Genomic DNA, 15859 nt, shown 5'->3' with positions numbered 1-15859 from the left:
GCATTGCTCTAGTACGCAGAAAAATGATGTTCATCGGCATGCTGGCTAATAATAGCCGAGGCAGTGAGGGTCGAATAGGAGCGAAGAGTAATATAGGAGTAAAGCTCTTTTTTCTTGGTTTGAACAGAGTTGTATTGCTGGGGTGGTTCCCAATCTCTCCGCTTTTATCCCATCGTTTCCCCGACTCCTTATTTATTCCATGCATTGCACTATCTCTGTGAGATCGCGATGCTGCTGGAGAGTCGTGCGTGATTTGTGTGGAGGGCTTCGTCGCAGCAGGGAGCAACGTTTTGGGGAGGTGCAAGGGACAGAGGGGGAAGTAGATGGCGAGGAATATACATGGGGAGGTGCAGTGGTCGGGATGAAGAGAAGTGGAGCGGTATAGGTATTTCGTCAAAGAAATGTGCGGCTGGCTGCGGAAGTGGGGAGCGGTGACGAGAAGGGGCCGAAATACCTAAGAAAGTCACATTTACGATAGAATATTAGAGTTCCCTGCAGGCTCTAATAGACCTCGAAAAATACACCTAATATGTGCATCTGTGAAAAGCATTCCTATTTACTTAGCTGAAATCTAATGCAGTTGATACTATATATATTTAAATAAATCTGTATTATTGTGCAATTTTAAGGCTTTTATCCTCACCCCACCAGTTATACATTATTGAGGTGGTTTGTGGGTAAAGGAAAAGATTCTTTCTTTACGATATTTAACAGTTCTGAAGGATTAGTCGTATGACCAATTCCATCGTATGTTAAATCAACATAATTTTTGTACTCATGAATAAATTTAAAGAGCATAAGTGCAAGTGATTTTTCTCTCTGTTAGAAAATGTGTTTCGTAAAATAAATGAGGCTTACAAGTAAATAGTTGAAGTCGTTGAGGGAATGGAATAATGATTGGTGAAAATTTTAAAGACGTGTTCAAAATCAGCTAAGATCGCATGCCGAATCAATTTTAAGTCAAGCCCATCGTAAAGTAGTGGGCGTTTGTATTTCATAATGCTCTGCACTAACTTTTTGAGACAGAACTAAGAGTAAAATGAAGTGTATAGGAAAATGTGTCAATACGCATTCCTTTGATACAATTCTGGGGGATTAAAAAAGCTAGCTACTTGATAAATTTAGTTCACAGTGGAATGGGAAAATAATTATTATAAGTATTTCAGGTAGAAAGATAAAGTTAGCTACTCGTAGAAAAGGAGTTTTTTATAAATCAGAAATTTTATCAACACAAATACTTTTAAGAAGTATGAACAATTTGAACGATATTTGAAAAATTTATTCGCTCGGAAAATGTGTTTTAAAACGTCAAATTACTGTCTTTAGATGTAGAGAGTAGTCGTAGAAAATAAATGGAGTAGAAAGATAAATGAAAGAGACAGCGGGAGAAGAAGAAGAAATAGATAAAATTGAATTAAAAGAAGCTATCGAGACCGGTAGTGGTTGTAGTAGTAAGAGAGGACTTTATATGAAGAGGGAAGATAAGCGAAATGAGAATGGTTATAGGGTCAGTTTGTACGGAAGAAATTAAGGCGTCTGGTACGAAGAAAGGGCGGGGATTGCTTCTTGGAATTAAGACGCATACCGGAAGGCAGACGAGGGGTCCCCGGCACCAATGGCTAATCCACCATTGAATTCTAACCTCAGAGGTCAAAAGAGTCCCTTAATCACCTTGACTTTAGACATTCCCTTTAAGCACAGTTTTTTATGAAGCGAATTATTAATAATAAGAACTATGGTGCACGTTGCATCGAGATTATAAACCTCTCTATAAGATAAATGTGTTGGCCTCCGTCGATATAGCCGAATTGCTTTTATTGGATTGGGCATGGCTTTATTGGCGATAGGTAATTTCTTGCTTTCGTATTAAAATTTCCTCTTCCGTAGAATCTTGGAGAAGTTATGAAAGTTCTCAAAGTAATAATAATTTCAGTTTCAAAAAATGAGCTCAATGCTTGCTAAATTTTAATTTTTTTAGCAGCTATTTTACCTGCTGCCAATTACCTAAATAATAATTCATCAATTTTTCAATTAAGTAATAGCGATCTTTCTTGCATGAAGATTTTACCTGTTAACATTCGCATTGATGTGAGTGCATTAATCAGATATTCACGTATCTTTGATCGTCGATTCTTTTTACCACTAACTATGTTTAATGTTAAGGATTTGTGTAATTATTTTGATTTTTAAAGGGTCTTTCACGAACGCATAGCTAAATGAATGCCTTTCCCTATTCTTTCTCGCATGTTTACTTTCCATTGGACGGAGCAGAGGAGCGGTTGGTGAACGAGACGGCGGTGTCGGCTTCCCGTCCTCCCGGCCCGGGTTCGATGGGTGGCGTTGTGGCTTCGGTGGCGGGAGGGGGCGTGGGGGCGGCGGGAGGCGGTGCCTTTTACATCGGAGTGGCGTGCGCATGCGCGCTGATCTTGATTGTCGCATCCGTGGCCCTCGCCTCCCTGCTCCTGCTGCGATCCAAGAAACCTGGCAACGGGCAACACGACTCGCTACAGTGAGTACCTTACCCTTCTCAATTTACTCGCCGTAATTCCTCAGATATCTACCTGCCCCGCGGTGAAGACAGTAGGTATGGAATACGTATGCTGTACATTTATTTCTCATGTATCAGCCTGCATATGAAAATGCTCTAACGGTGTTTGTTTCAACGGCATACTCACCTTAAAGAAATTGTGTTGAAGTAATTAAATTTCTCTCTACCATTGTATATCACGCTTGTTTGGCTGGTATTTGTGAGGATTTACGCGTTCACGTGATACAATTTAATGCGATCCATGCATTAAAGGCGCCATTTTATTGATGTTAGCAAATAAATTCATGTTAATTTGACCTTGTGATACACATATACTGCGCGATACGAGTTATTAGCCAAATTCATCAAATTTTCAAGTTTTGTTATACTTCCTTCTCTAAAAGCCAAAATCAGACATTTTTTAAAGGCACAATTACTGAGATATGGTTTTAAAATCGCAATTTATGCTTACTTTACTGTGGAACCTGGAACATTTCGGTACAGAAAAGTTGCTCGATAGCAAGGAAAATTAGGATCATCTCCTTATTATTTTATATAACGAGAAATAAACGATTGCAAGGGTGTTAAGATACTTGCCAAAATAGCTTGCAAGCCAACCGTGATATCTCTTTCATGTAAATAACCTGAATGACCTCCATTAAAACATTACATTACAAGATAAATAAATAGCTTTCTAACTATCCGTAGCGAGAAAGTATAAAATTATAAATATTGGAATTACTCCAATTTTGCGCAGCTTAATTTTGCTTTTAGACCTTGACGACATCTATGAGGGTAAAAAACGGGTGTTCCAATCATGGGTTGGTTTCCGTTTTGCAATTTTCGTTTTTTTTCCAATATTGCAAGTCTTTTCATTTTTCTCGTCAAGTGAAATAGTTATCTACGTATTCTAAAAATAAGAAAAAGTTTTGGTGATTTTATATCTATTTTCTCCTAAAGGCTTTCTGGAAAGGTTTTGGAACGAGTTTCATGAAATGATCCAGGTAATTTCTGCACGATATGCTATAACTCCCTCTCAGCATTAGGCAGTAAATATGCAGCTGTTGAGCTCATTTGCAAGAACCAGATCAATTAAGGCTGTCTCCTGCGATTTCGCATCCACTCCGGTGGGGCTTCCTCCTCTTTCATATATTCGCCGTTCATTTCTTGGTCTCAGCCATCGTCAAGGCTTGACAAGAGGACGTTCCATTCAGAATCCAACTGCCTCTCTTACGAATTCAGTCATCAATATGCCATCCCCGCTCCCTGCACGACAACGCCAGCCTTACTGCCCCATGCATATTCGCTGATGACTGGAGCAATTTTCCAGGACACACTACCCTCCTTGCTATAACCCTCTGCTCGTTTGTATACAATATCCCTCCGTATTGCGAATGAGACCGCAGATACGGAAGGTTATTCAAGGAATAAACGACTCGAGTATGGATCTGTGGTATTTTAAGTGAAAACGTGCAATAATAGGGAGGGTTTTTTTAGCGCAGGTAATCAAAACTGGGGAATGGGAAACGTGCTGATACAGAAAAGAAAATATCGAATATTCGGCTAGGTTGTGAAAGCAATTAACCTGAATTTACGATGTTCCCCTTATCACCAACGGAGCATCATACTCTTGTTTTCGTAGCATTTTTCAAATTTTACAATTCCTGGCAATTAAAATGAAAAAAATAAAGTGGTAAAAATTTATATTTTTTTATTTTCGGGATTTCCTCACATGCTGAACTAAATTCTTATTGTGGATTTCTCATAAAACGCGTAAAACTCAATGCTTTTAATGGTTCAGAGTAATAATTGCTTGACAAACCGAAAATGATTTTGATCGCTAATATTTTAACAAAATAATATTGAAAAAACACCGGCTTAAACGCGTAAAATCGTTTCATAATTTCCCCACATTAACGAACTTAAAAATCCGTCGAAGCACAAAATAAGAAATAGGTGCCGTGCCAAGTAGAAAAATGACTTAGCCTACTGAAAAATACCACCTGATATGCAGAATGATAGTTCCGCAATAGTTCTAGATAGTTCTACAATAGTTCCGCAATAGTTCTAGATAGTTCTACAATAGTTCCGCAAGCCTGTTCTATAGGCAAGTGGTGGGGAAAGGTATCAGCTATCGCTACAGAAATGAAAAGATTATACACGCCGGTGAAATATGATAACCAAGTCCACCTTCTGAGTTCTAGTGTTTATCAAATTTCTACATGGTTTTGGAGGCTAAATGATTTCTACACCTATGCGTGTGGTAAAATATCCATCTTATTATCTATCGTCGCTGTCAGACCTTGAAACAAAGTAATAATATAGTATAATGTGGTCGATATCGCTCTGAAAAAATATCAATCCTAAATAGCTCCCGCCATCTAACCCTAGCATGTAGCCTCCGAGTCACTAGTGGCTCCTAGGTGCTCTGATTAACCTAGGGAATCGTAACAAAAGTACATTCTTCCCTGAAAAAAATGCAAACCGAAGGAAAAGTTGCAGGCAATCATCTCTCTGGAATATCTTCACGATGGAGATACGGTCACCCTAAACCTCGTTCCCTATTTCCATATCCTTTCCTCTCTGTGGAACATGAGTGCTTTGGGGATTTCCGTTGAAAACGCACATTTGGGGAATATTAGCCCCACTTTCCATCCGAACGGCAAGCGCTCCCCTCCCCTCCTGCCCCTTACCCCACTGTCATCCAACCATCCTGTCCGCTAACATCGCCGCGTTAATATTCGCGTTCATCGTTCGAATCTCATTCTGAACTCAGCTTGACCCCCTACTATCGAGGCAGTTTATCTCTTGTCAGCTTGGTGGCTTCTTCCTGAAAGCTTACAACTCCAATTTCCGTAGCAATCACTTGGTAGGGAACCAAGTAGTCTGCAAGTTTGTGAAACTATCTTGAAACCCGGTGGAATATAATCAATTGACGCAAATTTTAAAGCAGCAAATAGTTCTTATTTATTATGTGATTCCTACTCACAATTTCTTCTAAATCACGTTATTCATGATTTCAGGGGTTTGTGATGATTGGCTTAATATAATTATTACTTAGTTATTGCTTTTAATCATTACCGTGAATTTTATTTAATCAACTATCTTTTTTTCTAAATTTTAAGAGATTTTTATCCATCCTTCAAACCTAGTCCTATGATTATTACTCATTTTCTTGAAACTGTTCACATGTTCCATATGGTTATAAATACATGGAGTAGGTATACCCAAGTTAAGTAATACTTAACTTTGGTATACCTACCTAATAAGTATTTAAATATCGAACAATTAGCCTTGAAGTACTGCCCATCAACTAAGTAACTCATCTGATATCCCTACATTAACCTGAAGTTTATCAGATTTCCTCTACTCTTCCTGAAACCTGCCTGGCTTTTTACCTTTTCTTCACCAGCAAAATGTCCTTGCGCAGAGCCCGTTATCGTTATTCCTCTCTTTTCCTTTCCATTTCACTCCACCGCTGAATGATCCTTGATCTTCTCAAGTGACCTCTCCTCTGCTATGGTCCACCAATTTTCCACCCAATCGTCTAACTTTCTGCTCCTTCCTTTCTTTCTCCTCTTTTAGCACTCTTCTCTCAATCCTTGCTTAATGCTAACAGATTTTTCTTCCTTTTGGCCGAGTATCATTTATAAAATTTATCAGTATTTTTATCTTCTAGATTTGTCAGTAATTCACTCAAAATGAATCGAAGAAAATTATAAATCGTATTTTAAAGTTCCGTTTTATTTCATTTATGGAATCTCAAAAGTAGACTAAACGTTTGCAGCGTCAAATAGTGCGCTTTCCAATGACATATTCATGATTTTAAATGAGATACCATTTTTTATTAAAGATCGTATAGGTACGTACTACTTTGTTTAATAATGTTTGCAATCGATGCAAATATTGGTAAATTGCAACTCCAGTAATTTATTTCTTGAAAAAATAATGTTCACCTGTTTTAAATCATCTCTTTCTGACAAGGTTAAAATTTTCAACAATGTTGCTTGATTCAGTTTCAGTAACCTACTAATAAGATATGTATGCCATTTACACAATAATTTGCTACCCAAAGAGGTTTTATCCGGGTTTGAACTCATGAAACTCAGACTCCAGGAACGCATTGTTACACAACCTCAGCCACTGCGATGCCGGAAAATTTACTACTCATGAACATTTATGAAACATTTAATTAGAAAACATTTTTCATTACCGATATTTAGTGATGATCGGACGGAAAAATTGGCGTATTTCAGTCAAAATTGCCTAAATACGGATATTAGTGTCAAAAAATATTTCCCCTAGAGTAAACTCTTCTTAACCGGTCATTAACTGTCTCCCTTTTTCGCTTCCTTCCGAGCCAATTCAATCAATCCCCTTTATCTTTCCCGTATCCACTGCGCCGTAGACGAATGCCTAGCTGAGCGAGAAGGGATCTGGTGGTTTGGTCTAGTGAGGGTGGTAGATAATCCACGCGGAACGGGAGCGTGTTTCGGAGCGAACGGAGAAAAGTTTCGGTCCAAAGAAAGGGAGGGTAAGGGTAAGAAGAATCGGACGGGCTGGGTGTCGTTTGTCTTTTTTTTCCTTCTCTTCTTCTTTGGAGAGCGAAAGTGGAAAGAGCGGGCTGGTAGTCGGAGGTTTATTCCGGCGGCTGCCCTCTCGAGTGGAACCGAGGTTAAGTCCTGTGTGTGAGTGAGAATGTTTATCGGCCTATGTGTGCGTATGTGTTTAGAAGAAAAGAAAAGGGGAGAGAAGAGGGATAAGGAGGGAAGGGAAACAAGGAAAGAGCGATAAATCTGGTTGGCCGACGCCCCACCAGACGCCGCCACCTTAACTCGTGCGGATATCCTCGTTTGCGGCGGCTGCTGCGAAGGTCGTATTCTCTTAAAAGGCATTGGATGTCTCGAACGCGTGCAAGGATCGCTATTATCACATTCAATCAACGTGCTGCAAATCATATTTACGGTCATTACACTTTTCTGTTGGGGATAGTTCATCACTGGAAGGCTTAAGTTTATCCGCTTGAATGATTTGCATTCTTATATTTCAAGCAAGGGAGTTATTGAGAGATAATTGCTGCTATATTTCTGCGTTCGTTTCAGAATGCAATTATTTTCATAACATTTCGAATATGAGTGAAACACTTCATAATCCGTTAGCTGTGAGATAGAGGATATCACTTGGAATGATGAATATAGTATGAAATATAATAGGCACACCAATCGCATGGAATATGTTTGTACCAATGCTTTATTGACGAAAATCTTCTACAACTTGCGAGTGAGCTTCGATATTACTAGTTTTTATATTTTAATCCATAAAATCCAATCTCGTGCAAGAAAAGATTGCAACCGTGACTCTTTAGCAAGAGAGTTTTAACATAAAATTTTGTAATAAGAGACGATCACCTGTTAATAAAAGATCCTATAATATAATATCCTTTAAGATATGCACTATACGCAACATGTACGTGTTTTAGCTTGTCTAACTTGTAATTTAATCCAGGTTTTAAGCGTTGCTCCTCACGACGTGAAGCTATCACTGTGCTTGAGTGAGACAAAATAAGCAAGGGGAAATGCATGTTTAGTAACTTATATTTTACAATGCACACTTCTCTTCATTTATCAATTCTGTGTGGTGGCCCAAGTAAAGCATTTGGCAGCTGATGGGAAGGCCTCGGGTTCAAATACCGGTTGAAACCTTCGGACACTCCCAGAATATTAGATATTTGCCTGGTGGTCCAAGGGCCAAGTAATTTTCCTCTCCACTCTGATATCATTCATATCATTCGTATGCGCTTGGTATCATTCATATGCGCATTAGTCCGGTGTGAGCTCTACCCTCGCCTATCCAAACCAAACTCGTGGTTGAAACACTTAGTGAGTGAGTGTTCTGTTTTGATTATTTCAGCCCTTCTGAGATAATTTTATGGTATTCAATATAAAGAGAATGAAATTTCAAAGCGAAATATTTAAACGATGTCTTCTAAAAAGGAAGATAATGAAAGCGTTTTATACAAAGTAAATAATAAGAATATGTTTAGGCGAAATTGAGAGATTCGGATTGGCTTTCATCCATCAAACGGTCGTTTGTATGATAAACTGCCTCCTTGCTAATTGAAAACACGTGGGAACAATAAGGGCGGACAGGCCGTTAATCGAAGAGTTGTCACGGTGATAGCGGGCGGTTGTGTGAGGGATGGATCAAGACAGCTCATGGTGGCTATGATGAAGGGTTGGCAAGGGCTTGCTCGTGCAGATGGCAGGTTGTCAGTGAGAATGGCACGTTAAGTAGGGAAGTTGATTATTTGGATGGGATTGCGGAGAACTAAAGAGAAGAAGAAGTAGATGGAAGAAGTGTACTCTTTGTGAGAACAAGCTCTAGTATTGTTAATGCAGGGTTACTTTTACCCTAATATTAGTACTTGCGTGTTAGATATTTTTTCAAGGTTATTTCCGATTTTGTTTTCATATTAAAAAATCACCTCCAGAAAAATCCTAATGCTTTTTTGATATTAATCCCTGATCCAAGGATGAAAATGTGGAATTGTTTCCGCTTCGTAGGTGAACAATAAAAAAATAAGCATTTGGAATTTTTCCTCTGGAATTGGATATTGGTAAATAAAAAAATATCGGGTGTCGTCTATCAAGCGGCCTTCTCAATGAAATACTGTTTCCTTTAGTATTAAAAACGCGTGAAAACAATGGATATAGAATGGATAGTTTTTTAGGAATATCGTGGTGAGTGGGTGGTGATGTGTGTCAATGGGAAAGGCAGCCGTGCCTGGCTGTGATGAAGGGTGAGAAAGGCCTCGTTGGCTCCTGCAGATGGGATCGTTTTGGGGAGTATAGGGAGGGAGGCAGGGAGATTGATTATTGAGAAGGGATTGCAAAAGACAAGAAGAAGGAGAGAGAGAGAGAGGTTAGAGATAGAAGGGAAGAATCGATGAGTCCAGTGAAAGGAAAGAGAATGAGATCAGAATTTTTTGTGGTCGCAGATGCGCTTCCTAAGTCTTGCGAGGCACTGGAGAGAACCAAGGACCGTGATGATGATGATATTGGCATTCCGATTCGTTGGAGCTCAAGTCTCAATTTCATCCCGATAATGACGCCCAACGAATCGCCTTGCAGACGAAGCAAGGTTAGTTTGAAGGGTAGTGGGTTGAGGGAATTGTTGGAGAGTTGGATACGGTTGATTAGGGAAGGTTTTGAGAGATAAGTTTAAAAGAGTTTTAAGTTCCCATTGCTTGGATTTCTACATAATTTTTAAAATCGAGGATAAGAAGTTTCAGATTATAGTGTATTCAATTTTAAAAATAATAATAATTAAAATGTGTGAAATATCAATGAAGTATATGGCGTGGAATACTTATTAGGTTTTTCTAACTATTAGGCATAATTATCCACTAGACGTAATAAAAATTTATTTAAGACGACTTTAAGATACTTAAGAACTATAGGTGTCATTATTGGTATATTGCTATCAATATCAATAATAGATATATTATATTGGATCGGCTATATATATGTCTTGAAAAGGTAGAAAGAAATATGCAGTATTTGATAAATGCATGAGTATTGTATTTGACTTCAGTAGTTACTTTCAGTTTTTAAAATCAGGAACATACCTAAAACGGCGGAAGTACTCATAACTTTCCAACGGAAGTTTAGAAAACGGAAAATGACCGTAGAGACAGCGTTATCCGAGTATAGGTAACATTTATGATTACGATGAAGGAGGGAGCGTCCTTCGCAATTATAGTCGACTCGTTCTCACAGCTTCTCTTCCAACGCCTGCTCCTTATTCAACCTTCAGTCCCCTTTTGCACTCCATTACAACGAGAGCTCTCATTAATAGAGTCGTCTTGTTAGCTGTGCCTTCGAACAAGCAGTCTCTTCTCCCCGTTCAGCTCGTTAATGCACCTCTATCTCATGGGCTGTTGCTCTTGCTACGTGTACCTCACTATTTCCAACTTATTTGCTAGAGTATTTACTTAATGGCTATCTCTCAAGCACAGACTTAATAAATTCTCTCCTTTATTCTGTGTCCACGGCATTCTTGCACTCCGTCCAATATTTATTTTGGAGTGGCAGTGGTGGTCATGGAGTCGACTTCCGACAAGCCATATCAGCATTTTTACGTGACCATTCGTGAATAAATATTTAAATGTCTTTACTCGCGGGTACAAATTAATCTTGTTAGTAAAAAGATATAAGCAGTGGATTGGAGTGATTAGACTGTATCCCTCAGCTACTAATAATGTGTATCCATGGCTGCAAGCTCAAGCTCAAAGGTTTTGAGCTATTATCCCATTATTATATAAAGCATATTCATTATATGAAATGGCTTCAGCATGTACCTCGAAGTTTTTATTTCAGCCTGCAGTAAAGAAACTATGAATTCCTTCGTAGAGAAAATGTTTATGCTGCTAACAGACCGCAAGTTCTTCAAGATTTTGGAGAAATGATTTTTATTTATACTCATTTTGTGGGGTTCTTTATGGCATGGCATAATTATTTATGCTACTCGAAATAAATAAAATGAATACACGAATTCAAATTCAGCATTTTGGAAAACTTAATAAATTACGGTCGATGGAAAAAAGTAGCTCATCAAGTTGCATTGTATTTTTGAGAAGGAAATTTTTGCGTACTTCTAGATTTGTCCGTATAACTCTAAAATGAGTTCCTGCATGAAATCCCTCGGTAAATAAGAACGTCTGTCTGTTTAAAATCTAAAGTGCTAAACCTAGATGCTAAGGGTCTGAGATTGATAGAATTAGTATCTAGTTGTTGAAGATATGGTGAGGTTGGCGTAGTACATTTAGTGAGGAGGATATAGCTTAGGAAAACCTCAACTTTCGGATTTTATTTCACGTCTCTGGGAAGTCATTTTTCGTCTTTTCCATTCTCTCGTCGCAGCAAGGAGTCAAGTTATATTTGTCAGAGAGACCTGGAAGATGGAGTAGGAAATGCAAGGCAGCAATTTTATCCAATGAAATCCATTTTCTTCGGTCGCTTTCATAAGGTGAATCGGCATTTCCTTTTTCATTGAAGGTAATAAAAGATATTTTACATCTCAAAATTCCTGTGGACGAGTTTATTCCGATATGACCTCATAAAATTGAAGTGCGAAAATTATGATACGTGCTTTTATGATGGAATATTTTGACAATGCGTGTCTAAGGGATATATAATTAAATTTCATATTTTCAAAAACATGTCACATGCTGAGTTAGATTATTCGTTTGATCCCTTACCCTAATATGAAGCGAAAATTCTTATGTTGATTATAAGTGGCGGTTATATGTCTATCGAGAAAGGGATATTATCGATTTCTTTAACCTGAGTGGAAATTGTAACTTTAAGACTCCTACTTATGCTTAATGTGCTAATATGTTGCTAAGGAAACTCACTTTTTTTAAGGTAGAACCTGCGCTTCGAAATACTGATTTCATTAGCTAGATAAACTCGACAACAACGAGTTATAATGGCTAAATGTGTCATTTATAAAAATTAAAAGTAACTTTAAGTCAATCAAAATAACTGTACAATGCATATATTCTACTAAAAATGGAATAATCCTGTGATATGAATAATGACTGTTATATTGACTCTTAGGTATCGGAAGAATTTAATAGCTTTCTGTGGAAATACAGTAAAGCTTATCATAACTATATCATTTGTGGTGAATAACAAGAATTTAACTAGTGAGAGCTTTTACTCAGTTTATTTTAGCCTAATTTGGAAAAGTGATTTATATATAATTGCTGACGACCGACTCGACAACGCTGTCAACATATCTTAGTTTCACACCAGTTGAGTACCTTTGTTTCTTTACGCTACCTCGTTGAGTTATTGTGACAATATTACTCGGTTTATTATCGACTTTATTTTTTAATTTAATCCCTTAATTAAATTATTAAATATACCTTTGGGCTGAAGTAATGGCTTCATTGTGCCGATTTAAAGGCAAATTTGTGTCTAAAGGTAAGAGCTGTTGAAGGATGCCGAATCGTCGACGCGCATTTTTTGGCAAAGCAGATGTTTGTACGCATTGTTCTTCAATTTTATCATTGTCAACTTCAGATTCATTTGTTTCGATAATGTTATCTTATATCATTGCTATGATTAAATTAGCTTAATCCTATATTAATCCAAGTTCATGAATATATTAGTTTTTAGCACATGATAAAATTGAAGGCAAAAATGAAAATTCAAATCCTTTCGTCAAACTTACTTAAATTAGGTCTCATCATCATTGGTTTTTGAAGATGAAAACACGCCAGTAGCAATAAAAGTTCAAATCTTAAAAGATACGGTAATCTACTGATTGTTAATTTTGCAATATTTCCAATCATAAAGTGTCCATAATTGTTTAAGTAATACATTTGTATGCCTTGATTTAATAAAATTAAAGTCCCTGTCGAATGACTGACACAAAGCTCTTTAATGTTAAATTCTTTTTAGATTTTCTATTTAATAACCTCATCTATACTATTAATAAGGAGTTGATTATTGCAAATTAGACACTAATGTTTCATTTAAAACCCAAATGCAATTCGAATCATTTGTATCAAGATAAATAATTAATCTTTGTTCTTAGTACCAAATTTTCAGTAAATATGGAAGGCTGGCATTGCAACTTCTACAGACTCACTTATAGCTATCACTGATCGTTCAAGAATGCATCCTAATTTTTATCCTCCTGCAATGACTTCATGAATAGATGTATTTACTGTTGTGTTTTCAAATTATGCTGATTGTACTTCTGGAAAACGTATCAAGGTAAATTGGTTGGACAGTGAAAAATAGTGGTACTTACTCTTTTATGTTCTATTTTATACTTTCGAAGAGTTAAATGGATAAATATTCGATTAATTAGTACGTTCACGAAGTTGTATTTCCAAACACGACATAGTCGGTACCCAACAGCAATATGCTAGTCTCGTGGTACATTCATATACTTGTAGACCTTAGGGTGCCTTTCATAGACGACACTGAAGTCGCTCACTTTAAAAAGTCTCTCTTTACGGTAAAGTGAGACTTTAGGGAATGCGCGTTGCAGAGTCGTCTCATGGATCTCACTTTATAAAGTGGCACCTTAGCTGCTAAAGTCTTCATCCGGCATTGAAATTTTGAGTGTTGGCAATGAACGCTGCGAAAAAGTGAAGAAAAAGTTGACACACGGTGTTAATTGCGTACTTGTTCACATGTTTCTGGTGACGGGTAATATAATGATATATAATATATAATATATATTTATTCCACATTATGGTACATGAAATTTTAATAGGTTACTCAAGCATGAGTTTTTACAAAGGTGGAATATAGGCACCCCTGTGGTAAGAACCAGTGTTGGGGTTGCCATCTCTTAAATTAAACATACAGCTGGCTGGTGCGGCCAAAAACAAAAGAATATACCGTAAGTAATGAGTCAAAGTGCGCTTTTCTTAAGCGTCTGTTCCTTTGAGAAAAATTATGAAAAATTGAAACATAAAAATAAATGAAAACAAATACATCAATTACCATGATACATAGAAATATTTCATACACTGTACAGAAATCATACTAATAACATACAATACAATGTAAAAAATAATGTGCAAAGATAGTATTTAGAAGTACACTTCAATATTGTCTATAGAGAATAACCATATTTTTAATTCATGTAAAAACAACGTGAGGGACTTTATTGATGTGATACGAAATGGTAGGAGGTTAAACATCTTACTTGCACAATATAAATAAAGAATAGATGTCCGGGGTGACATAGATAAAGGGTGCCCGTGTTGTATTGTGCAAAGATTTTATCAAGCTGCATTTTCTCGTCCTCTGATTTTATGTGCAAATTTAAATGCAATTCGTGCATTGGAAATGCTGTTAGATTCTTTCAGTGAAGTAAATATTCAAATGCTGATATTTTTACATAATTTTACGATCATCTTATATTTTTAACTGCATGCGGTTGTTTGGACTACATATTAGTCGAAGTTCGATGGTATACGTTCATTGAGGGTGGGTGAAACAGTTAAATTCTCTCGCAATAACTTGAAACTGTACCAATTAATTTGAAGATTTACCATGGTCCACCATTGCATTCAGTGGTTTTCTCAGGTGGATGCATATTTTGAAGAAGGTATGAGCGTGTGTTGAATTATTTCATGCTTGCAAATATTTTAATTCTTGGAATGTTGACCAAAGGGGCACAGTCTAAACATAAAAATATGTTTAGACTTTGTAAGGGGCTATATATACAAGAGAAATGGACACTCGAGAATACCTATATCATCAAAACCGATGAATGAATAAACACGCAATGAAACATGTTGAATGTGAGAATGGATTTATATTAATAAATATTTCTTTGTCTACTTCAAGTGATGCCTCGACATATGTGAATACCTAACCCGAGTATCCATTCACGAATTCTTTTGTAAAGAAGTTCGATGAAGGCTTTCATGCTGTGTAAAGAAAGTATCATAACAATCCTGCAACCTCGAGTAAACGTTGCTTTTCTGCAGATAATATGAGTATGAAGGAAAGTATGTTTTACTTTGTTATTGCTGTCCTTCATGACGAGATCTTATATCGCCATTGTAAACATTCAAAGGCCTAGTCGAAATATGAAATAAAAACTTTCTAGTTTCTAAATGACTGAAATAGGAAAATTTTAAACGAGATGTGGAGGCATGTGTAAAGAGTACATCAAGCAAATATGGAAGATAAATGATATATACACAAGTACTTAAAATACAAGACAGCGTATATAAACTAGCATTTGGGTGGCCAAATGACATTAACTTCAAGTCTTTGATTACGAAGACCATTGACACCAATATAAACAGAACTATCATATTCATGTATCTAGTAGGTATTCTAAAATATAAACACAAAAATATCTAAGAACATAATAATTCGCTTGTATTCAAAATCAACATAAATTATGACAACCTGTTCAACCACTTATTGTGATGTAATTATCACATAATCATTACAATTTCTTCGGTAGTATAACGGCCGATAGAGTTAAACTGCAGATTTTTATGTAATGGGTCATCTCCATCAATACTGACTCGATATATTTTCTGGGAAAAGAGACATATGTATTACTTGTCTGGTTATTTCTAGAAACGCGTCAGTCTGCTGCTGTGTTCTCACAAAAAAATTAGTTTCTATCCATTTCCTTAACACAAATATCTTCATATTTCAACTTCAATATCAGCCGCTGCGGCCACATTTATTCATCCGTAAAGGACACTCTTGCCCTAAAGTGAGCTCCGTTTGGGTACTTTACGGTAAAGTGACGATTTGGTCATTTTTCTTCTAAAGT

The 15859-nt window shown here is 36.9% G+C and overlaps 1 protein-coding gene across 1 annotated transcript in view; it reads left to right on the top strand.

Annotated features, from left to right (window-relative positions):
- Positions 1-15859, top strand: part of LOC124173962 (tyrosine-protein kinase Dnt-like) — a 358235-nt gene that overhangs the window by 286443 nt on the left and 55933 nt on the right. The window contains exon 5 of the mRNA XM_046553125.1: positions 2272-2509. Coding sequence (XP_046409081.1) covers positions 2272-2509 — 238 coding nt within the window. The remainder of the gene's footprint in view (positions 1-2271; positions 2510-15859) is intronic.

Source organism: Ischnura elegans, chromosome 2 (genome assembly GCF_921293095.1).
Source record: "Ischnura elegans chromosome 2, ioIscEleg1.1, whole genome shotgun sequence".
NCBI lineage: Eukaryota > Metazoa > Arthropoda > Insecta > Odonata > Coenagrionidae > Ischnura > Ischnura elegans.
This window is presented reverse-complemented; position numbering and strand designations above follow the sequence as displayed.